At 40.6% G+C, this 24,904-nt stretch overlaps 1 protein-coding gene and 1 pseudogene across 1 annotated transcript in view; one reads left to right on the top strand and one right to left on the bottom strand.

Moving 5' to 3' along the window:
• The window catches only part of LOC115320773 (TNF receptor-associated factor 6-like), a 37,972-nt gene extending 20,435 nt beyond the window's left edge, over positions 1–17,537 (bottom strand). Inside the window, exons 1-5 of the mRNA XM_040207216.3 lie at positions 17,518–17,537; positions 17,061–17,286; positions 14,005–14,100; positions 12,219–12,290; positions 1,046–1,163 (exon numbers count right to left, since the gene is read on the bottom strand). Of these exons, the coding sequence (XP_040063150.3) occupies positions 1,046–1,163; positions 12,219–12,290; positions 14,005–14,100; positions 17,061–17,286; positions 17,518–17,537 (532 nt within the window). The remainder of the gene's footprint in view (positions 1–1,045; positions 1,164–12,218; positions 12,291–14,004; positions 14,101–17,060; positions 17,287–17,517) is intronic.
• A 2,540-nt stretch (positions 17,538–20,077) lies between these two features.
• LOC120837681 lies at positions 20,078–20,652 on the top strand (annotated as a pseudogene).
• Positions 20,653–24,904: the final 4,252 nt, after the last annotated feature.

Below are 24,904 nucleotides of genomic sequence, written 5' to 3'. Positions count from 1 at the left end.
TTCATGTTTTGTCGTTAGTGCTGTGCGAAGGTCGCGCGTCGCGTGCGCGTAAACGATTGCAAACACTGTGATCTTCCCCAACTAACCTCTACTGTATTTAGCGGCTCTTAGTGGATCTATTAGGTAAGATCCCGTTTGTCGCGGCCTTCGGTATTAGCAGAGACGCGCGGAAATTTCAACTAAAGCTTAATTTAACATATTTTTGGATATCAAATTATCGATATATCGAACTATTTTACGACCCCCTTTGAATTCGATATATCCGAGTTCGACTGTATGCGAGGATAAGTAAAAAAATTATCCGCACTTTATATATTGAATTAATTTACAGAAATGCTGGGGTTAATTAAGTACATTTTTCTGCATAGTCTCCTTCCTTTTCGATGCACTTGGTCTAGCGCCCCAAACTTCCGTACTCCCTCCAAGAAAAATGTTTCAGTTGGTCGCCCAACCCTTTACGCTCTTCCCGCACTGACGGACGTCCTGCTCCCCCTTCGTGCATCCAGGTCTCCCGGCCACTTTTAAACTTCTAGATACATCACAGACACCTTTATGTGCATAACACTGTCCACGTATTGCACGCCAAGCCTTCAATAAATTTCAGCCGCTAGCACAACTTTCGACCAAAGATATCGAATCCTTGCTCTCTGGTTTTCCTTAGTGCACGTTGCTAGTGGAGCGGCCATGTTTACAGCGAAAGAGGAGCAAGAAAAATGACGCTATCAAGGTTACACGACAGCGTGACCACAGTAGTATCAACTTTAAGCATGCATGCGGAGGAAGCAGTGTGGAAAATATAAATATTTGCTATGGTGCCTCTGCGGATATTTTTTTACTTCCCTTTCTATTATAATATAGACTGCTATGCTTCCCGAAGGGGTCGCGTAAGAACAGCGTGTTGATAAAGCAGCTAGCAGTGTTGTTTTCCTTTTTCTAAGTGTTTATAAAATATTGCGAGTGCCCTATAAAACATCAAAACATTTATATTTTAAAGCATTTTACCACTCGAATGGTTGGGAAAATTTCACTTGCAAAAATGCATTACTTGCCTGTTCAGAAAACTGTCCTAAATCATGGTCACCAGTCTTGCTGTCGCCAGTTTCGTCAACATCCATAGCCATGTCCGAGAGATTGCCAGTATTCAAGGTGTCATATTTCGAGAACTACGTCGAATCAGCAAAAGCACTCCGTTTTAATACAACGAAAGGTCTGTTTACACATGAATGTTTTAGCTACAATAAAAATTAGTCTGTTTGTTGGGTTTCTGGTGTAATTGCTGCTGTTGTGATTTGTGAAAAAAGGGGGTCAAGTACGTGTCAAGCGGCATTTGTACTGCTTTTTATGGCCTCCTTCCATTATCTAGATGATGGTAAATAAACACAATTTGTAATATTTGGTCAGAATATAAAGTGCAATTTGTGCTGTTTTTTTAAAGTATTAGGGTAATTTTCATTGGGATGTGGTAAGTAATCCGGCTTTTCTCATTCTCACAAACATTGGCGTAAGTATCATACAAGATTTGAATATATAGACCAGGTATATCTACGAATACTTTCAAAGTTTTTAAAACTGAAGTGGAAGGTAAAAAAAACTGGAAACAAATTGTGAGCAACGGCCAACGTCAGGAAGTGAAAAAGCATACTAATTAGCCAACTAGTTAATCGAGAAGCATTTACAAAAATTAATATTTGGTTTTAATTAAAACTTGCCGAGAGTCATCGAAAACTTTAGATCAGTTAATTTGTAGGACGACTCATAGCACGCGCAAAGCACAGGGGTACGCTAGAGTTATCACTCGTGCGGCAGGTGGCAGGCGCAAGGCTAGGGATTCAGAAGGGTGGATAATAATGATATCCGAGTTTTCTTTTCGCGGTCCTTGCGCATGCTGCAAGGGTGGAAACTTTAATGTACCCCCGCGCTCCCCCACGTGCTTCAAGTCGTACTAAGATTAAGTAATGTAGGGGTTTTCGATGATACTCGGCAACTTTGTAATTAAAACCGTATGTTAATTTTAAATATTTAAAATGTAAACGAGTAAGTTTTAGGTAATTGGTTTGACAATTAGAATTTTGTTTTTGCGATTCCTGACGGCCTGTTGTAGCTGGCAGTTTGTTACGCAAAAAATATACTTTTTTTTTTCTCAACTACCAGAATCTTGAGATATTTATCTTTTTAGTAGCAACCGGTACATCTGGAAGAAATAATCGCATCCTCAGTCTGTAGGTCCTTGTTCTGTAGCCATATTCTTTGCTTGTCAATAAAGGTTCGCATAGTGTGTATTCAATTCACTTTGAACTAAATATCTTTCTTGCGATATCTCATTCTGCGACTTAATCTTAAACACTTCCCCTGTGCTTTTCAAATTCCTCTTTAGTCTAAGGATAGTATAAAAATGCTAATACTAGAGGCTGAGTACTCAACACGTGAAACAAATGGGTGCATTAAGACACTCCTATTTGAGCAAATCGTTCCGAATCTAAACGCAGGCAGAAAGTGGAACCGGATAAATGACTTCTAAATGCTTATATTTTACATAGATATGTATAGTCCTCATCAATCTATGAAATAAGAGTAGTGAAACGGAAAATTATACAAACATATGCGGTTTACTGTTGAATGTATAATATTTAGTATTGTCCTGATATTGGCGCACTTGTCACTATTAGAAGAAGTTTCAACTTTGATAGCACCACTCAATATTTTTACATATGTATGGGTTTTGAAAGTAAACATTTTTTGACAGCAATCTGTCTGGTTAGAAAAATAATGGACTGATATATTGGTGTTTTCATTTGAGATCAAGTAGGGCTTTGAGGTAAAATATTTAATTTTGATGAAAAAATATTTGTACTCAAAGCAGCCTTTGAAATGAAAAACAGCGAAAACAGCAAGCTTGGTGGATATTTGTTTTTGTTTATTTTCTATTGATCATTGAAGTGGCCGAGGCAAAAACGAAGCATTCTCCCACCGGTCGGGGATTACATGTTTGATAGGTAGCTACTTTTTCAGTTCTCGAAATAAAGCACCAAGACTCCACTGTACTACACTCTCCAAGTAGATTTAATAAGGTTTAAGGACACAGAGAAATTCGGAATTTCTTAAAATATGAGCTGTAGACTTTTTATGCTTTCCAGCAAGGTTTGGCAAGCTTTTACGTGTAACGTATTTAGTACTGTAATCTTGACATCCCCAGAAACCTCAATCCTGATTGCTCATAATAAATGCAAATTCAGCATGGCATGCGCTCGAAAACGTTTAATACATTTAAGTGAACGAACGTTTCGTAAATTAAGCAAATTCGAAATCGAGTTTCTCAAAAATGCCGTTTTTACTTGTTTCATTTTGATTAATGGCAAGGTTTAATAGTGGTTTATAAAAATATATATATATTGTATAATATGTTGCTTAAATGAGCACAATTAAAGCTGTGAACTGTAGTTTATAAAACAGCACACCCTGTTGCGGACTAAAATGCTTCATACTCAGCATTACACACAATTTTTCGTATTCTTAAGGTCATGGTTAAAGTATTTACACTAGGTAATTATGTATACCAAGCCACAATGCTGGCCGAAACAGCGCCTATGCCACGACGCCGTCACAGAAAACAACTGGCAAGACTCGGCTTTAAGAGGCACTTTTCAAAAGTGCGTGCCATCTAGTAGCCGGCGCGCCAATAAATCATAGGCGAAATTGTTCGAACGCCTGGCAACACTGTGCGCCACCATCTTCGTTGCGTCGAGATTCCTCTGCTGTTTGACAATTTCGTAGCGTTGTCGGCAGCCATCGAGGCCTACTGCTCACCGTCATCAATCCTCGCCCACGCCTGCGAGCTCAGGGTTAGTATTGCTTTAAGCTCTTCTAGCGTATGTACGTGCCCGTCGCCCCGCCGGTCGCTGGTTTCTCGTCTCAACCAACATGGCGGACGTATACTTCAGCTCGATATTTGGCGTTGAGTGCCGGCGAAGGCACGGGCGCCGGCGCCTGGTTTTCCAAAGCACTTTCTCTGCGCGAGTGCTTGTGCGAGCGAACTATACTTCAGAACTACGCTTTCGCACCCTGGCCTTTGCCAGCGCCGAAGCCAACTGGTGAGACGGAGCAGGATTCAGAATTCAGTATTCGGGTGCACCAGAACACTTTTGGATCAGGGCGGTCGCTCCCAAAGGAGCGTCTCAGGCTCCGTTAAAGTAATAGAAAAAAGTACAAAAGAAAAAAAAACAATGTTGTTCCATACACACACACACACACGCGCACTTTAAATCCGATGAGGAGGAAGGGAGAAAGCGAGGGCTTGTCTTCGGTCCAGTGTCCAGTCAGACCTGCCCTGTCTGGGTTCTGACTGTTTTTAAAGCCAAGCCGGCCCAGCTGGCTGAACTCCCGCGAACGCCTTTCCCATCTTGGGAGGTGACGCTTCGCCGCCTCTCCCACTTCCGCTTCCAGCCGTTGAGGCGGCTGGACTGCCCGGTCGTTTCCGACCAAGTTCGCGGTGTTTTCAACGAGTCGCAAAACTTCACTAAGGTCTCTTCCCAGCGTATGGCTGGGTTGCAGGTGCAGAAGACGTGCTCTAAATCGTCGTCCTCGAGGCCACACAGTTTGCATGTGTGGCCTCGAGGCCACACATGCAAACACAGACTCCTCTTCTGTGTCAGCCTCGAAGAGAAGGGAACTTGCTCTGTCTCCCCGGTACTGGTGGTAGGGAGCCGGTGCGTTCTTGTGCTGTCTATATCTGGCGAGTGACTGCTTCTTGCTCATAGCATCTTGCCTGAGAAGCGTTCCTTCTGCCATGATCTCTGATCTGGTCGCGCTGGCCCACTGTTTCTCACTAGTGGTACGGTGTCGCTTTGTGTCCGCACTGAAATTTGAAGCTAGTGCCGCAATTTTTCTGATGCACCCCGTCCTGATTCCCCGATATCTAATATGCTGGTACATTCGGCCCAGCTAGTACCTCTTGGATTTTGCCTCCCTGTCTTCGTGGGTCGACCACCCCATCTCGCCTGTTATTGATGGATTAGCAGAACTGGAATCGGCCCCCAGGTGCCACCTTCCGATTTCGGTTTGGTGTCGATCGAAAAGTTTACAATACGTTGGACCGATAACTATCGCGCCGTTTGCACATACGACGCCTGGAACTGCCATGGTTTTCCATAGGGCTCTCCCCACTGCATATTTATTGTGCGAATGTCTTGCTAGGAGCCACACAGTTCTCTTTACTTTTATTGGATTTCGCTACCACAGCTTCTTCAGGTTTGGCCAGATAGTCGTGCGTGTTTTATATTTTGACTCCCAGCTCTGTGTATTCGGTTGTTTCTTCTAATCTTTGTTCTCCAATGTGGAAGCTCGTCTTGTGTGCTGTGTTGAATGCTACCCACTGATTCTTGCTCATGTCGAACTTGAAGCCGTCTCTGTGAGCCACCTGAGCACACACGTCCAGCAGGTGCTGCATATCCCATTCGGACTCGGCGAGCAGCACAAGGTCGTCTGCAAAGGCGAGGAACAATGTCTTGATGCATTCATGATGTCCCTCCTTGGGGACGGCGGTGAGGCGGAACCCGAGACCCTTCTTCTCTAGCTCAGCGACGAATTCATTCATGTAGACGTTGAAGAGGGTGGAAGACAGCCGGCATCCTTTTCTCAGTTCAGTCTCTATCTTAACTGCCTCAGGTTTTTATGAACCTAAATTGTATAATTCAGTGCAATTGCTGTATAGATTTTCTAGTAGTTTGATGGCTTCAAATTCTAGCACGAGTCGGGATAGTTTAATCAAGCGTGTGTCAATGAGGACCGCATCATGTGCTTTCTTAAGGCTAGGTGGGGCTGTGCATTTCGCATATCGTCTATTCACACTTCAACGTGACTCGTCTGGCAACATCGCAGCACTGTGACGCACTCGGTACTATTTAAACAGCTGTCTTCGCTACGCCACTTGGGGCATGACACCGGGTCCGGAACGATGGTCATACGCGTACCTCTGATACAGGTAGGCTTACATTCACATACATGAAGAGTGGTTGTTTGGGCGAGTTGGTTTGACATCTTATACTATCTTGTGCGCAACAAAGACTAGGAGAAAAGCAGAGAAGAGGACACAACAAGGCGCAACTTTCAACTGAATTTTATTGAAAACGTGTTCCGGTATATATAGTCTCAACCATCGTTACAATGACAACAAAAAGACAAAAGTAAAGGAAAAACACCATGACCGAGCATAACTGGGAAACAACACTATCTCGTTCTCAGGAAAAACAATTCCTTCTCCGATAATGCAATCGACGGCATAGCAACACACGTGTCTCCTAAATAATCAATGTGCTCGGCTTCTATGATTTCGCGTGTCATGGTGTTTTTCCTTTACTTTTGTCTTTTTGTTGTCATTGTAACGATGGTTGAGACTATATATACCGGAAAACGTTTTCAATAAAATTCAGTTGCAAGTTGCGCCTTGTTGTGTCCTCTTCTCTGCTTTTGTCCTCGTCTTTGTTGCGCACAAGATTGTATAAGAGTTCACATACATGTTTCAAAAGTGATGACCTGTTCTTTATCAAGGTTTCGTGCCCGACCCATTTGCGTTTTTTGTGCCATAGGCTTCGTACCTATGTCTGTTCCTTGTACATGCGCCTCCTGCTTCTCGTTAGCGGTGATACTGAATGCAATCCGGGTCCAGTGACTAAGGAACAGGCGGAACAGTTGGCTTCCGTTTTCGCTATTGCCCAGCAGCGGCAAATAGGGCAAAGGAACGTAATCGAAGAATTAAAGACGCTCATAAAAGATTTGCAAAGTACAAATAAATCGGTTACAGTTATTGAAACGCAAGCGTCCGCTAGCGCTTCAACTATAAAAGATTTGCGTGGAGAGATTGTGACATCTGGGACAGAGTTATCTGGGGTGACGGGGCGTCTTTCTGTTCTTGAGGCTCGTTGCGAAGATGCCGAAAATAGACAAAGGTGTAACAACTTGATTATTCATGGCTTACCTGATACAGATAATGAAACGTGGGCGATCACCGAACAAGTGGTCCTAAAAATGTGTTCAGAGAAGCTTGGTCTTAGTTTAGGTCAAAGCTGGATTGAACGTGCCCACAGATTGGGTCGTTTTGGTCCGAACAAAAGCCGCCCAGTAATAGTAAAAATGTTGTCTACTAAGCACAACGATTTGATTCTTAACAATGGCCGCAAGCTAAAAGGTACGGCATACTCTGTAAATGAGGATTTTTCCCCAGCAGTGCGTGAAGCGCGACGAGTTTTGCTCACCTTTGTGAAAGCTCAAAGTGAAAGATTTAAGCTTCGTTATAATAAACTTTCCATAGGTAATAACGCTTTCGTTTATGATCTTGTGAGCAAAACTGTTGTGCTTGAGATTGAATAACTATGCGTAGCACCTTCACGTATCTCTGAAAAACCCATTCCTGTTCTATTTACTAACATAAGAAGCCTCATGCACAAGCGCGATGAATTACAAAGTTTTATTGATTCCACCAGTGCTGATATGATTGTTATCACGGAAACATGGCTACATGATTCTATTGATGACAGAGAACTTTTTGACTGCGTTCCATCTTTTAACATTTATCGTTGCGATAGGATTGGTCGGCGCGGAGGAGGCGTTTTGATAGGAATCAGAAAGACCATCACATCTGCTTTAGTTAACATAGCCACTAACCTCGAATTGCTTTTTATATGTATAAATACCAAAGAGTCGAGCCATCTTGTCGGAGTGTGCTACCGCCCGCCGAATTGCGATGTCTCTTTTGTTGATGCGCTGCATGATGCGCTTGCCGGGCTCGTTGCCAATTATCCCAATGCATCCATCACACTTTTCGGTGACTTTAATTTTCCTACCATTGACTGGACTAATCCTCCTCTGCTACAAAGATCAGAACCGGGACGGTCTCTTGAGTTGTGCCTTGAATTTAATCTTACCCAACTAATTAAAAGTCCTACCAGAATTACCACGGATTGTTGCGCTATTTTAGACCTTCTTTTGACTACCCTCCCAGACGTGTTTTCAGATATATTATGCCTCGGTGGCCTAAGCGACCATAAGCTTGTTCGCCTCCATGCCATGTTCCCAGTGCCTACTAATGTCACTTTACGAAAAGTTATCAGAAATTACGCAAAGGGTAACTATGATGCAATTAATGCTAATCTGACAGTGTTCTTTCAAGATTTTCTTTTCGATTTTTCTTCTCGTACTGTGGAACACAACTGGCTACTGTTTAAAAATACAATGCTTGACCTAGTTGAAAAATTTGTTCCCGTCATCAGTATAAAAACAAATCATCCTGCGCCCTGTTTTAACCGGGACCTAAAGCTAATACTAAATAAAAAAAAAAGCGTCGCTTCAGGAAAGCCAAGCGAAGCCGCTCCGATTCTGACTGGGCGAGTTATTTGGAGTGCCATCGTTTGTACAAGGGGAAGAGTCGGAAAGCCCGTAGAAAATATTTTACTCAAGATTTGCCGTCACTTCTCTTGAATAACCCAAGAAAATTTTGGAAGGTGGTTTATCCAAAAGCTAATGCCGCACTTCACTTAACTGATAACGGAAACATTGTATCTGAGGAAGGGTGTGCTTCGCTGTTGGATATGACTTTTGGTGCCGTGTTTACTCAGGAACCACTGGGGGCAATCCCTTCCTTTACTTCGTATTTAAGCGATAACATGCCCAACGTAAACATTACACCGGACGGTGTTCTTAACCTTATTAACAGCTCTAAACTTTCTACATCCGCTGGTGAAGACGGCATTAGCTCGAAATTACTGAAGTGTACTAGGGACATTAGCTGTGTCTTACTATCCGAAATATGTTCCCAGTCATTGCTTGAGGGTAGGCTGCCCAATGATTGGAAAATCGGGCGGGTCGTTCCTGTCTTCAAAGGTGGTGATAAATTGTCTGCTAATGACTACGGGCCAACATCTGTAACCAGTGTTTCATGTAAATTACTTGAACATATAATCTATACTAACCATTTACTTTCACCTCATCAACATGGTTTTAGAAAAGGACTGTCTTGTGAGACACAGTTAGCTGGTTTCTTACACCATATTCACACTAATTTGGACAGCAATGAGGTTACTGATGCTATTTTTCTCGACTTTTTTAAGGCATTTGATCGCGTTCCACATCAGCGTTTGCTCTTGAAATTATCTGCACTAAATATAGACCCGCATGTATTTTAATGGATTAAATACTTTTTTACATAACACAACCCAGTACACTATCGGTAACAACCATCATTCAGATCCTGTTCCCATCACCTCCGGTATTCCACAGGGTAGTGTGCTGGGCCAGCTTCTTTTTTCTGTCTGCATTAACGATTTGCCTAACTCCTTAACCTCACAAATTCGTCTTTTCGCTGATGACTGCGTTACTTATCGTCGGATCAGTAACCCATCAGATTCTACTGCCCTTCAAGACGACTTACTAAATATCAGCTCATGGTGTACTAACTGGCTCATGCTTTTAAACTCTTCTAAATGCAAGCACGTTCGTTTCATTCGTCCTAATAATTTTTGTTCGTACCCCAGCCAATATCACATTCAAAATACCCCGTTGGAATTAGTCCAATCTTACAAATACCTAGGAGCTCACCTAACCTCGGATCTATCATGAAACATGCATATTAATTACATTCTTTCAAAAGCTAACCGTAGTCTCGGTTATTTAAAACGCAACCTTAATTCTGCCCCATCTTCTCTTAAACGACTAACATACGTCACGCTTGTTCGACCGATCCTGGAATACGCTTGCAGCATTTGGAACCCTCATTATCATTACTTAGCTGCCTCACTGGAAGCACTTCAAAACCGAGCCGTTCGTTTCCTTTGTTCTGATTACTCAGGTCATGCTAGTGTAACTAACCTTAAAACTCGTGCTGACCTTGATTCACTTAAGATACTGACATGGAAACAGCGCACCCTCAAAACAAGCACTCTAAGCTTTCATGCACACAAAAGAAAGAACCATTTACACAGCGCTGATTGACAACTCTATGTTATATTTACAATTTTTGTTTTCGTCTTGCTGTTTCCATGTCAGTCACGAACAACCAACTCGCCCGAACCTCCGTTTTAACGCGTAAGATACGCCGCAGGGTATCAAAGCTTTGTCTTCTGCATAAAATATACTACTCACGATCACCTCACTCATCACTTCTCTCTCAACCGTTTTATGTTTCAGCCCGCATCGAAAACTCTCGTAAGATTAAACTTATTTCTTGTAAGTCATCCTTGTTTTTCTGCTCGTTTTTGCCATCCGCCATTGCTGACTGGAACGACTTGCCCGATAACATTGTTTGTCAACGTGATCAAGTTCTTTTTCGACAAGACTTGACTACTTTTTGGGACCCTTGCGTCATCTCTACTTAAGTGTGGTTGATTTTGTTGTTTTTGTGCTCTATACTTTTGATTTATTCTGCTTTGTAACCCCCCCCCCCCCCCCCTTACATGATGCCCCTTGAGGGCGCGTAAGTATTTAAATAAATAAATAAATATTATCCGAGCTCGCAATTGTTCCAGCACACACCCTCAGCTTCTGTTAGACACGACAGATGTGCCAGCGTTCGACGTAAACTCGGCGTAGCTTGTAGCGAAAACGAATGCTGCCTCAACCGTCGGCGACGTGTCGGATTGGATCACAAGCATCGTGCCCAAAACTGACGACCACCAATGTTGCTTAAAAGGATACTGAACCAAACATTTCACTGTCCCTATTAAGGGGCGCACGATCTTTCCACGGGCCACCAGCCGCCGGTATCCGCGAGCCCACGCAACGAAATCGACATCGTAATCCTCCATTTTAGATGATAGTGAAACGTATGGTATCCAGGCAAAAGGAAAATAAAGATCGGCTTTTCATCCCAACAGGTGAAAGCTACGTGCTTGTTAGACCAATTAATCGCTTACCTTTTACACCAGACCTCACCGTGGAGATGAAACGCCTGTCTTTATACTCTTTTTCAATGGAGCCCATACGTTTCACTGGGGGACTATGACGTCAAGGGGGGCTGTGACGTCCACGGGGGACTATGACGTCAATTTCGTTGCGTCTACTCTCGCACACCGGCTGCTGCTGGCTCGTGGAGAGATCGTACGGCACTTATTATGGAGACTGTAATGTTTGGTTCACCATCCCTTTAATGGACTTTTGAAAACGGTCCATGCGGTCATAAATACAATATGCAATGTTGTGTGTTTATATTTGCTCATAAAAAAACGTACACTCCTACAATAAATCTTTAAGCAAATAAAAGATGTTGTATAGACGCTTTGCAGCGGCTGTGCATCGGCACCGCCATAACCGACCTGCAGCTTTTGTTTCCTCTTATTTTGATCACTTCGCTCCGTTATTACCACAACAAGACAGGTTATTGCCATTTGCCATCCGACTGTGCTCTTCTCCTTATCATTGGCCTTTGTGGAGGCTTGTCGAAACCCGCTTCAGTGGCTTGGTATCTCGTTAAGACAAGGTAAGGTCACAAATGGCGGCTGTACTCGTGCGCGTGTGTAAAACGTCTATATGAAAAAATCAGTCCCAAATTGGCTGGATATTCAAAACCTTCCATCATTTAAATGTTGGTAACATATTTTATTTTTAAAATGTCATATTGAATTTGTAGTCAATAAAACGAACGAACTTCTAGCTTTCCGGTGAGGTCATGGTCATTATCATACCTTAAAGTTTTTCAAACTATTTTAAATAACATCAAACAGACACTTTAACTCTTTTTTTAAATCATTGAACAATAGTAATTTTATTTCAATTCAGTAAGCATAAGAAATGTTTTTGAGAGTTTTACAGAAGAGCCCAGTGAAGTATTTTGAGAAGTGACAAAATAGTGAGTGGTTAAGCATCGAAGACACGTGTGCCCCGCCCCTTCAATGATTCTTGGCGAAGTTGGGCACTTTTTCAATGTGATCAATTTAAGATATTCTAACGACCGCAACGAAAGCTGCCGTTTCGTCAGTTTTCGCCTCGGTCGATGGTTAATACCTCGAAAATAAGATAATCCGCCAAGCTTGCTGTTTGCGCTGTCTTTCATTTCAAGAACACTCCTAAAACATATATATTTTTGTCAAAATCAAGAAATATATCTCAAAAATTTGTTTGAACTGAGATTAAAACGCCTATATAGTATATATAAATGGGCCCCTGAAGTTTTTTGGTTCATGTAGTTACTATACTACTTCAACTTCAAACACACGCACACGCAACCTAAAACTTACCTCATTCTTCGTCTGATAAGCCTTTGGTTCGAATGCATTGACGTCATCCATGTGCTTGATCCAAAGATGACTCTGAAAAATTATCAATTTTAACTTAACGCGATCCACTCTAACACAGCTCTCGCGCTGTCTACCTGGACAGTGAAGGTAATGATTATTAATATTGCGCATATGATCTCGCTTAGATGCTCAACAATATATCAACAGTAATATCCGGATTCGCAGCAGAGAAGCAAAGCTGAGAGCTTACTTCGCTAACGTGCAATAGTCATGTTGCTTTCTTGTTTCTTTTTTTTTTCAGTTGGCCGGTCGTAGGTGGTGGTACCTGAACACGTCCTTGGTGACTTCACTGATGTCACACGGCCGAGAGAGTGACAATGTGATACTCCGTTACTCCTTTCCACTTTTCCCACGCTTCCTCCTCTTCCTCCTTCTACCGTGTCCACCGCTGCCTGTTTCCTCCTCCCCCATGGTGAGGAGGATCTTCTGCCTTGCAGAATCTCGAGTCTGGCCGTCGGCCAGACTCGAGATTCTGCTTCATTGTGAGCCTGCTTCATTGTGAGCTTCATTGTGAGCCTGGCTTACGGCGCTGTTTTTGCGCAATTTTTGAAATCGGCTGAAAAATGCGAACACTGATCGTATATCTAAGAAAATAATTAACGTGTCACAAATTATTTAACTTGATCTGGCCTCTAATAATAATTGCCATCAATACTGCGATTGCGGAAGTACCCATAAAAGCAAAACTTAAAATGCTCATCAGCGTGTTTGAGTTAATTAGCGTTCCGATCATGATGACTGCCTTCGCCCATAATGTCCGCAAAGCCCCATACACACAAATTGAAGACCGCATCCACATACCTAGCTGTGACCCTTTTTGTAAAATTATTTTTCATAAAAAAAACGAAAGAAGTCTCCCTGTATACCTGAAGAAGGCGTGAATCCGCGCTACTTCCATTTTACATAACTATCCGGCCTGTCAATACCGCGGATATGTTTCTATTCATATGCCCCCTTTCCAAATAACTTAGAAATCTAATAAAACAAGATACAAAAAGAACTATTCATGTGCTAAATTTCTTAAACAAATGCTTTCAAAACAAGAACTTCGACAGTTGTTTTGTTTCAGATATATTGAAAATAATCGAATTTTCGTATTACTTATCAGAGATGCATTGTATTATCTCTCAATTAAAATTAGCTATTGAGAAAACGAGAAATGGAGGTAACACCCAAATATTCAAACTTTTCCCTGCGCTCCCTATTCTGTGATGCAACGAACTGCATAACTTGCAAGTCGACAAGACAGTTCAAAAATGTTTTTTACGCACTTTTTTCTTTTGCTTACGCGAGCTTTACCAGCATTCATTTCATAGAATCCAAATTGTTGTGAGTCGTCGAAGTCAAGCTGTAATGCCCCCCCCCCCCCCCCCCGCTTCCGTATTACCGCACATTACATCATCTGACATTACATTTTCAGTGTTGCTAGTAAATTTTAGCTTCTCAGACCAAATTTGACACCTCGATAACTTCAAGGAAGAAAATAGTATTGTGACTTTAATTTAGGTTAGTTTAGGTTAATAGTTCAGACGTGTTTATTAACGTGTTGAACAAATTTTGAGTCAAATCAGTGAATATACAAATTTAAGCTTTAATAAATAAAAAAAAAACTTTAGCCGAACACCGATCTTGTGGTATCTGTTGTTGTGATTTAGTGTAATTATTTTGCTGAAGATTCAGTATCTTGTGACAAATATTCCAAACACACAAGTTTCAGTCTACGTACCTCAATCCATTCCAGCCTCATTTCCACATCGCAAAAAGGGCAAAGCACCCGCAGGTGTTTTGCCTCATAGTTGATAGAGCGCGGAACATCAAGAAGCTGAAAATATATTTGTTTTTGTTTTTATTACAGTCAAACCTTAGTCAGGAATTTTCTTATATTGGGTAAATTAGAAATAAAAAATAAATATGTTTATTCTTTAACGCACGAAAACTGTAGAATGAGTAGCAAAACAAGATAACAGACAACAAGGAAAAAAACATATCCAATGCATATTACGCCTAGAAAATACAATCTATACAAAGCATTTTTTACTGTTTTGTTTTTGAAGAGCATGAGAAAGCTACAAAGGTATGGTTTTTGCAAATAAGTTATACGGCCGGAGGAACACTATGTGTTCGGCTAATCTTTTCAATAAGTCGGAAAATTTATTAAAATTCGTTAATGAACTTTTAGTTAGTGAAAATAGACATATGCTACCATAGAAACTTACTGAGCGTCATCAAAAACCACTAAATCAACTCTTTTTGGAATGACTTGAAGCTCGTGGAAAAGTCGGGGGAGCACCAAAGTTACCTGCTGCACGAGTCGTAACTTTAGTGTGCCCACAACTTCAAGTCGAGCTATAAAGAGTTGATGTAGTGGCTTCCGAAGATACTCAGCAGGTTTCTAATTGAAACCATATGTTTGATTTAACTAACTGAAACGTTAATTAAAAAATTGAATTGATTAGCCGAATTATCGCAGAGATGATCCACGCCGATAATGTCCCCCTGGCGTATAATTCATTTGCAAAAACCATATCTTCGTAGCTTTCTCAATCTCTTTTTAAAGAATCCGTAAAGAAGAAAAGCAGCTGTACATAATACCGCTGTACCAAAGGCAAAAGGCTCAGAGCAGGTAACATATTAACTTATCGCAAATAGCTGAACAAATAAGATACACTGATGCTTCAAAACATGGCTAAATCCAGTTTGCCGGCCGTTTTATTTGCCAAGACGTGCACTCCCTAATATTTTTTATGAAGAAGTTGAAACCTGAAATATGACTCTTGCGATGTATGCTATGTTGTGACCAATTGAATTCACCTATTCGTATAGCCAGGTGTTAGAACATTACCCCGCATGAAATTTTACATCTCTTAGTTGTTTCCTCCAATCACAAAGGACGGCGCTCGCCTCAATCATCGAACAGAAAGTTCCTAGCAAGTGCAACTTACAAATTCCACAGCGGATATATTCGGGAAGAAGAGTTAAAGGAGTGGTGAAGCGATTTTTGAACCTTGGCCAATTTACTGCAGAAATTAATCTGCGTCACCTATGAAACGAAGAATAGAAAACCGCATTTTCTTACGCGCGCTAGTTTTTATTTAAAAATAATGAAACAAATCCAAGGTCAAAGTGCCTCTCAACTTTCACGTTGTCTTTCGAGTGACGTACACTCTGGGACCACCTGGCTTCCCGTTGGGTTCTTTCTTCAGAGACCCCACCCGCTTCCTCAGCGATTGTCGACTTTTCAAGAATTAGCATCGTCGAAGGTCGCGACGAGCGATCGACAGAAATGACGGTTCGCACCGGGGCTAACGGCGCGTGTAGCCGCGGAGGGGGACAGGTAATGTTGACTTCCGCGTCTCCCCCAAAGACGTGTCGGCCTAGCTCCCTAACCGCCACACGCGGCGGCCAATTGGCAAATATATTTTTATGTTCTTTTGCGATTACGTAGCGGAATGGCAATTTCTCGGGGCAATGTGACGCGGTTTTTGTCATTTGTGCCTAGATAAACAATACAAAATATGCGAACTGCAAATTATTTCAGCATTAAAATCGTTGCACTGATATTTCAGATGCATTATGTGAGGTTCTAATTTACGCCTAAAGTTGTTCTTATATAGGGTGGTTCAAGTCACCAGGCTCAATCTAAAATGGACCGTAAAAATCGACGCCTGCACGTAGCCATTCAAACCTTTTGACAAAGGTGGAGTTCACAGGTAGGTTTTTTTTTTGTAAAATTACAAAGCGTAGCACTGTTTCTGTAAAAAATAAAGCCAAGAAACTTGCCAGGGTCTACGGCGGGCAGCAACGAAGACCACAGGGGTCCAGTAGCGTGGTGTGTTTGGCGTTCGTAGCGATAGATGGCGCTACCTTCTAATCACGACGGCTAATCACCGTGGTTTATTAAAATGAATATGATATTTTTTTTAAATGTACCTTCGGTTAAAAAATGAATGCAAACAATAAAAGCAAAACTTAAAGTAAAAAAAAACGCGTCTGCATAACGGCGGCGCTTTTGCTGCCAACGAATTTCGTCTGCGTGTCGTCTGCTATCTTTCGCTGGTCGGCTGCGCCTTCAGACGCTGCTCCCGACGCCGTCTATCAATACGAACGGAAAACAGCCCGCTACTGGACTTGGTCGTCTGGGTCACCGCCCGGCGTAGACTCTGGCAAGTTTTTTGACCCAACTTTTTACTAAAAGAGAACTACGCTCTGTAATTTTACAAGAAAAACCGACCTGTGAAATACACCTTTGACGAAAAGTTTAGATGGCTACGTGCAGGCGTCTATTTTTACGGTCCATTTTTGAGCGAGCCTGGTGACTTGAGCCACCCTATATATACACACTTATTTTTCTGTCTTTGTCGGAATATGATTAGTTTATTCATATGTTTATTCAGGTTAGCCTGCTGCTCAAAAAGTGCATTATCGTGAAGAGAGTGGTAAATGTACATTCTGGCAGAAGAAAATAAGAGGTATATTTGTACTAGCTCGTTTTTCAAACTGATGCAGTTGCATTGTTACTAAAAATGTTTATCTTAACAAAATTTTAGAAATAAATTCAGATGTCTTTATATACCCCGAAGGTTCGTTTGTATCGGTACATTTCATTCAGAAAATAATTGTTTATTTTTATATAATGGGGAGGAGACAAATGCATTGAAGAGAGAAACATCATCCCAATGTACACATTTAGAAACAATATCGCACAATATTTTATAAGTAAAAAAATGAAATTCTTGGCATTGGCTGTCTTTCTTCCACGAAATATCAAATAACTATGCTTACTTCTTTAGGGCTTGTGTGAACATCACATTTGTTGCAGTAATAACCTTGGCAATAATATTTGCATCCCAGGCAGAGTTGATGCTTCAAGCAACGAAGATAATATACTTCCTTTGGAATGCATTTGCAATGATCACATTCAGCCTTGTCTAGTACGTCACATGGAAACCTCAGGAAGCGGCCCTCAAGCCCCCAGAATCCTTTCACTTCACAAAATTCATCATGACGCCTGAAAGAAAAAGGAAGGTATTTAGCATTCTTAAAGATAATCACAAAACACATTTAAACAAATGTGATGTCTGGGTTGTGTGGCATTAAGGGCTATTTGAGTAACAGTAGTCTTTAATACAAAGACGTTTCGGAAATAGTAATATTTCAGTCACCGATATATTCGTTCCTTTGAATGTCATAAAAAGCGAGCAACAAACCGGAGGGAGTCAGAGAAACGATTTCACTTTACTTTCCTCGCCGACCCCACATTAGAGGTGGTGTGACATGCGCAAAAATAATCCTACAGTTTTCGCTTTGCCTTTCAAGAATGTAGTCCTTACGTTTAATTCTTACGAGCAGGAAGCTTGTCCAACCTTCGAACGTCGTATTCGCCATTTAAATGTAGTGTAATTGTGTCATAAATAGGGTTCCGTGTTTTCGGAGTTTATTTTTCGTCGAATTCGGAGGGTGTTTTTTCGGAGTTTATTTTTTACAGGGAATTTGAAGTTTTTGGGAGTTTATTTTTGTTTGATTCGCAATTCTCCAAAATTCGGAGTTTAATTACGCAGTGTTTTCTGTTAAAACAAAATAAAAAAATTAATATTATCCGCATGTAAACGTATGCCAGATAAAAAAAGTCCAACGCGCTTGTATCAATTAATATATCTTAGGCTGGATTTGGCGTTGGTGTTATTTCCATTGGCAATACTAATTTTCCCACGACAAAAGTTGCACACAAGTTTTGCTTCGATAAACATTGATACCTTAAAGTCAGTAAACTCCTGGAGGAACTGGCTGGGAAGCCGTGTTCATCCCATCCTATCCCATCAATCTACCCCGCGGCTGCACGACGTGTAGTGGCTAAAGACCAACCTACAAAATAATTCACCGTGTACTCCTTGCCACCCTTCCTCTTTTCTCCTCTTTCCTTAATACCTGGACGAAGAGGGAACTTCTTTTATAGCTGTATCTTAAGGCTGGTTAAGCCGAAAGCTTATCCAGCTTAAATATGCAGCAACAAAAAGTCTTTAGAATTGCTCTTAAGAAGAAAAGTGCTGCCTCTAAAAAGACATCGACATGCCCAAGGTGTAAGAAAGCACAAGGAAGTAACAATCTAGAAACTGACGATTCCGCGTCTAGAACGAGAAATATGACGAAAACACACTCGCAAAAATAAAGAGAATGTTGTCTGCTATAACGGCACTACACGCAAAAGTTGACACGGTGATGGAAATGAAGAACACTGTTGACGGAATCGAACGCTCGGTTTAGCTTTTGTCTGACCAGTACGATGTCTTGCTTACCCAAGTACAACAGCAAAACAAAGAAATATTTGAACTGAAGAAGAGTGTCGAAAATGTGGAATCAGGTGGACATACCGAAGTACAGTCGGGAGCAAAAGTTTGCGGGGCACAGGAGCCCGTGTCGAAATGCATCGCCGCGCCGCCCGACGGCGTGCAGCCGTGTTAAAAAGCCGCGGTTTGCGCATGCACGCCCTTCGTGCATGCCCCCGCCCACCCCCACCACCTTCTCTCCCCCCCGCAGTGCGGGTCACTCGTCAAATTACATTTCGCGTCAAACTCAGCCGCGTGCTAAACAACATTTTTTTTTTTTATTTCTTGCTATTTACGCTTTTCAGCGGCGTGTTATGACCATTTGCACTGAAAACAGCCATCTTTCCGAAGTTCGACAGCAATGATTCCAAGCTGTCTATTGGCCGGTGATAGGTAATAAAACGTTTATTAACCAACTCATCTTATAATTGCTCTGTATTCTGCGAAAATGCCGCCTCAGCCGCCACAAAGCCCGGTGACGAGGGGGCTGAAGCAAACAGCAGCATGACAGCCAGCGAAGCGCTAACTTGCGCCCCTGGCGCCGACTCCTGTTATCAGGAGTGCGTCAGAAAGGAACGAGCAAAAGAGACAGGATTGCGAGCAAAGGCGCGCACGCGCAAAGCGCGGTTAGCGCGGCTCCTTAATGCGGCGGCGCGCCGTCGGATGGCGCGGCGATGCATTTCGGCACGCGCTACCGTGGCCTGCTAACTTTTGCTCCCTATTGTACAACAACTCAGGCGTGAACTAAACGATCTACAACAGTACAGTAGACGACAAAACATCCAGGTACACGGTCTGGCGCCCTGCGAAAATGAGTACTTGCTGAATAAGTTAAATATACTCTCTGCACATCTCCAACTATTAAACCTGACCGAGCAAAATCTTGAAGCAGCACACAGACTCTCTCTTAAGTCTGACGATGTCAGTTATCTTAGTATGGTGTACATACCGAGTAACCAGAAACAAGTTGCTGCAAAATCCACAGTACTCATCTACGAGAATCTGACACCAAAAAAAAAAAAATTACATTTGAAGTTTAAGCACTAAAACGGTCGAAAAAAGGCAATCAATTGGCATGGCACAAAGAACGCAAAATGTTCGTGAGAATAGCGGCCGGTGAACGTCTTATTAGGATAGAACGCGAAGACCTGGAAGTGATAAGATAGACCAGCGCTGCACTCCAAGCTTTTTCCATCTTTATTTCTCTTTATTTTTAATAGAAAGTCCTACGGAACACGGATATTATACTAAAACTTCATTCAAAAATCTTGTTCAAGAAAACATTTCACGCAGCCACAGTATGTTATCTTCAATTTAAATACAAGAAGTATTGGAAACAAATGTGACGACATTGAAGAATTCCTTGACTGCCAAGACCACCGCTTCGATATTTTACCATTCACTGAAACGTGGCTTACCTTCGATTATCATATGCCTGAATGTAATGGTTAGAACCATTTCAGCATATTTCGGAGCGAAAAAAAAGGTGGGGGAGTATCTCTTTACTATAAAAGTAACCTGGTATTCAGTTTCATTAGCGAATATATTGTGTCTGTTCGAATGTTGAGTGCCTTCTTGTGAAGTGTCGTAATTACATTATAGCTATCGTATACCGACCGCCCTCTTGGTCCCCTATTGTATTTCTTAGATTCCTGGAAGCTATTGTTCAGTTTTCTTTTGATAGTAAATTACCTGTTATACTTGGTGATTTTAATATCAATCTGATGCTATCTGACTCATGGCAGTTGAATTTTCTATATCTTGTGCAATCAAATGATTTTGAAAATATTACAGATCGGCCTACTTCCGTTACGTCTGATACTGAGACTTTAAATGATTTGTGTATAATCAATGTAATGACTAACAACATTGTATACGGTGTAATAATAGTTGATTAATTGATCAATTACCCCTGTTTTGTTTCATGTGAAAACATTAGCTGCAATAAAACGAATACCAGTAGCCCTTACTATACAGATATAAACGACTATAGTATCGAACGCTTTGTTGCGCTTGTATCAAACAAAAACTGGAAATGCTATCTACAATGAGCCAAGCTCCATTACATCCTCTGATACGATATTGAAGAAAATAAAATATGCCTTTGAAAGAGCATTTTCCTTTAGCAAAGCCAAAAGGCATAAGAGGTCACGGAAACCCTGGATTACGGAATATCTTTTCAAACGAATAAATGAACGAAACGAGCTCTACGATGCATTTATAAGAACTAAAGACATCAATACATTGATTGAATACAAAAAGATACGGAACGAGTTAAACTGCGACATAAAAAAGTCTAGAGCAAACTATTCCAAAAGTAAATTCATCGCAAATCAACATAATCGAAAGAAAGTACAAAAAACAGCAAAAGAATTAATGTCCAACTTGAGTAGCACTATCCCCAGTGTCCTTAGAAGATATGATGTTGATTATTCCTGTAGAACCTTCGCAAATTTGTTTAATTCACATATTTTATATTCAGGCGATCCAACGTCATCCTCGTTCCATGAAAACGCTTTATACGTCAATACGTACGCCCACCAGTATCTATATTTCTATCACCAACCACGAAGACTGAAGTTTTTAACGTGATAAATTCATTAAAACAAACAGTGGCGCATGTGGTGATAATGAATTAAAAGTTAAACCTATAGAAATTAACAATTGCTCATATAATTAGTCTTTCTTTTTCTGCACTCTGGGATAAAATATTACGCACATGGGTATTTCCTCCGAGACTAAAGATCACCCGAGTATCAATGATACACAAAGGTGGACCAATTATTACTTTCAATAACTATACAGACCCATATCCATATTAGCAATATTCTCAAAAGTAAAAGAGACGATAATAAATTCCAGACTGTCCGATCATTTTAGCAAACACAATCTCCTTGCAAAACAGCAATATGGTTTTCAGGAAAGGAAATTTACTGAAGAAGCTTTACTGAATATTAAGCATAAAATTTTTTAAACCAAGCTCTATACATTAAGTTTATTTTTAGATTTCAAAAAAAAAGGAAAAAGGGAAATTCGATCAAGCACCAAATTAATTCTTAAAAAAGCTTTATAGTTATGGTGTAAGAGGTCTTGCACCACGACTCATTCAAAGTAATTGATCAGAACGTGTCCAATACACCACTCTTGGTTGCGAGAAATCGGATACCGGTAACATACATTATGGGGTTCCCGAAAGATCAATCCTCGAACCATATCTATTTCTGATACATTAATAATATTGTTAACGTACCACTACACCTGATAGTCCACTCTATGCAGATGACACAACTGTATTTTTTTCGAGTACGAACATATATCAGCTTGAAACATTAGCGAGCAACTGGGTGGTAGAGCTATGTAGTTGGCGTGCAATGAATTGGAATTAAGCGTTAAAAAGCAAAATAAATACTTAGAGCAAGAAATATAACTATTAATCGAAAACTAAACATTTGATTTACGAACACTGAAATTCGTTACAAAAAAAAAAAAAACCACAAGTTTCAAAGAGTATTCTTTCAAGAAAATATAAATTGGTCTTACCATATTGATCGGATTCGAACCGAAATTTTACGGGCAATCCGAATTATAAGTGGGCTAAAATATATTCTTCCGGTTTGGTTAAAGCGGTAGCTCTAATAAACTCTTGATCATTCTCGTTTAAGCTATTGTAGTTTAGTATGGGGTACATACTAAAGACATGTGTATCTCAGTTACTTCTATTGCAAAAAAGAGCAGTGCGGTCAATTGCCAATGTATCATATCCGGAATACACCCTCCCATATTTCATCAAATGCTCCCCTCTTACAGTAGAATCACACGCACAGAAATTGGCAATTTACATGTTACACAAAATTAAACTATACCCCGAGTTCCTGCAAGAAAATTATATCAACAGGGCATCTACATACACCTTCCGTCACACCAATTATCCACAATCGAGAACACGCACCAACTATGGTAGACAAACGATGTTTAATCAGACGGCACAATCATTAAATAACCACCCTGATATACTGTCCTTGATCAATAGCTCTAACAGAATGCACACATTTAAAACCACCTTAAAAAGGTTCCGTCTAGTTCTAGCATAATCTATGTTGGTATATTGATGTGTTTCTGTTTTATTAGATCACATTTTGTAAATGTCACTGTATTTTTATGTAATGGTGCAATTGTTTCTTGTTCGTTTTTTTACTGTACATTGCTGTTGGACTGTACAGGGGGACGGGCCCTTGTCAGGCGGCTCTAGTCGCCGTTTGCCCCATCCTCCAAGACATTTGCCTGAGTAAAGTATCCCTTAGCGAAAAAAGACGTTTGAAATATACCACATTCTAATTTGAGTGTATTTGCAACACAGTTCATAATTGTAAGTACACAAAAATAGACCGAAAATATACGCTTTTTTTTTTACTTAGTACCAAAATATATTTCTTAAAATCTTTTTTTTAAAATACCTTTATTTAAACTACACTTCAAGTTCCCTTCATGCGTTCTGAAATATGTAAATACTAAATTAGTAGGCGCAAAATACCTTTCACATAGATTTTTTTAAATATTCATTTCATGCAAAATATATTCCAACCCTAATAAAAATGCAGCGATCAAAAATATCTGCAGAATACTCTTAAAATACATGAAAATCGTAAATACTGTTGTGTTATACTCTAAGTATCTTTTGGCTGCAATACTTTGGTAGTTTGGCTTAAACTACCAAAGTAATAAAGAGCTAGCCTATCAGAAGTTCACTTCAAGGAGATGTGGAGTACACTGAAGTGCCTAAATACAACACTTCATTAGTTTGTCAATTGAGTTGTGCAGCATCGCACTAATAAATCAGCCCAGTTTATGTTATTGTTCCCTTTTTTTCTATCAAGAACACACCTGATGAGTTTCTTGTACACCAATCAAAAACGGGGTTCGGGAACTACAACCGCAACACATGCTGATGCTCGAAACCTTCAGCAAGTGCTGTGAGCAGATATGTTTGGTGTGTTGTGTTAGCGGAATGTTAGTTCACTGAATGTGTATACTCACCATTGTATGTGATGCGAGTAGTGACTTTAATATAGTGACGTTAATGGCCATATTAAATAGTCAACTAGTAAAAAAAGCAAAATAACTATTTTAAAGTGAAGAAACTTCCTTGAATCGCTTCGTCCTGAGTGGTGCTATGCAGAGAAGCAACAACATCTCTTCTAGGAGACGTTTTTGTGGATATTGTTTAAGCGACGGCGCCGAATTATTATTAGTTGTATTAGATGTACCAATGAGTTTGAGTAAGAGATATCGTCCACGAACTCCCAAACACTGTTTTCCCTTTGACAGAAAACGCCAGAGAGGAGAATATCGAATACTTGGAACCTTAATAAGTGCCGAGTTGGTCACCGGCTAAATGATTACCTTCAATGTGTAGGCTATATAAGGCTCTAGAGCAGTCAACGGAACTGTGGTTCAGGTGCTCAGTGCGTCATGGTGTTTGTGTTCGTTTCCAATGTGTAGTTCTGGGATGTATTTCGTAGTGCATTCAAGTACCACAGGGACACTGTTTACTAACAAACTAAAACAAATTGTGAGGCCGGTTTCGAGGGGGAAGGAATTATAATTTTGGTATATCTTAAATCTTTTCTTATTAATATTTATGATATATATTGAATACCTTACGCGCGTATTTGGAATGCGGACAAAATAATACAGAATGAATACAAAATGAATATTCATATTCAATATATTTCAAATTCGATTCAGCTACGGCTTCTTTTTGCTAAGGGATATTCAATTTAATTCAATGAACATCGAAACAAATGGAATGCATCGTAGGGTGAAACGGAACGTGCAAATTAACTCTGCTAAGAAGCTGTAATGAATCAACCAATACCATTCACAATCCTGCGCAAAAATACTAAATCGCAGACAGTTGTTCTAGATAAAAGCTTCAACGAAAATCGTGTAGGTAAATGTTCGTAATTATAATAAACGCGCTGTCCAATCCATCTGTCGTAAATAATATATGAATCAGATTTTTCTGCACATGTTCAATGGCTAAACCTTGAGTCAGAGATAATAAATCCCAAACCGCATACGTGAATTCAAGCCTTAAAATAACTAAACTAAAAAGTGGTATTAAGCAATGGGGCTTTCTATAATGATTCGTCAAACGTGATGCGATTCCCAAAACTCACGTTGTACTGCCCACTACAAAAGTAACATCATTTTTTTTTAAGTTAAAGAACGATCAATGAACACGCCAAAAATTTCGAAAGTTAAAGCACAATCAATGAACACGAATGACCATAACATGCGCTT

The sequence above is a fragment of the Ixodes scapularis genome, unplaced genomic scaffold (assembly GCF_016920785.2).
Source record: "Ixodes scapularis isolate PalLabHiFi unplaced genomic scaffold, ASM1692078v2 PGA_scaffold4__175_contigs__length_147842914, whole genome shotgun sequence".
Classification (NCBI taxonomy): domain Eukaryota; kingdom Metazoa; phylum Arthropoda; class Arachnida; order Ixodida; family Ixodidae; genus Ixodes; species Ixodes scapularis.
This window is presented reverse-complemented; position numbering and strand designations above follow the sequence as displayed.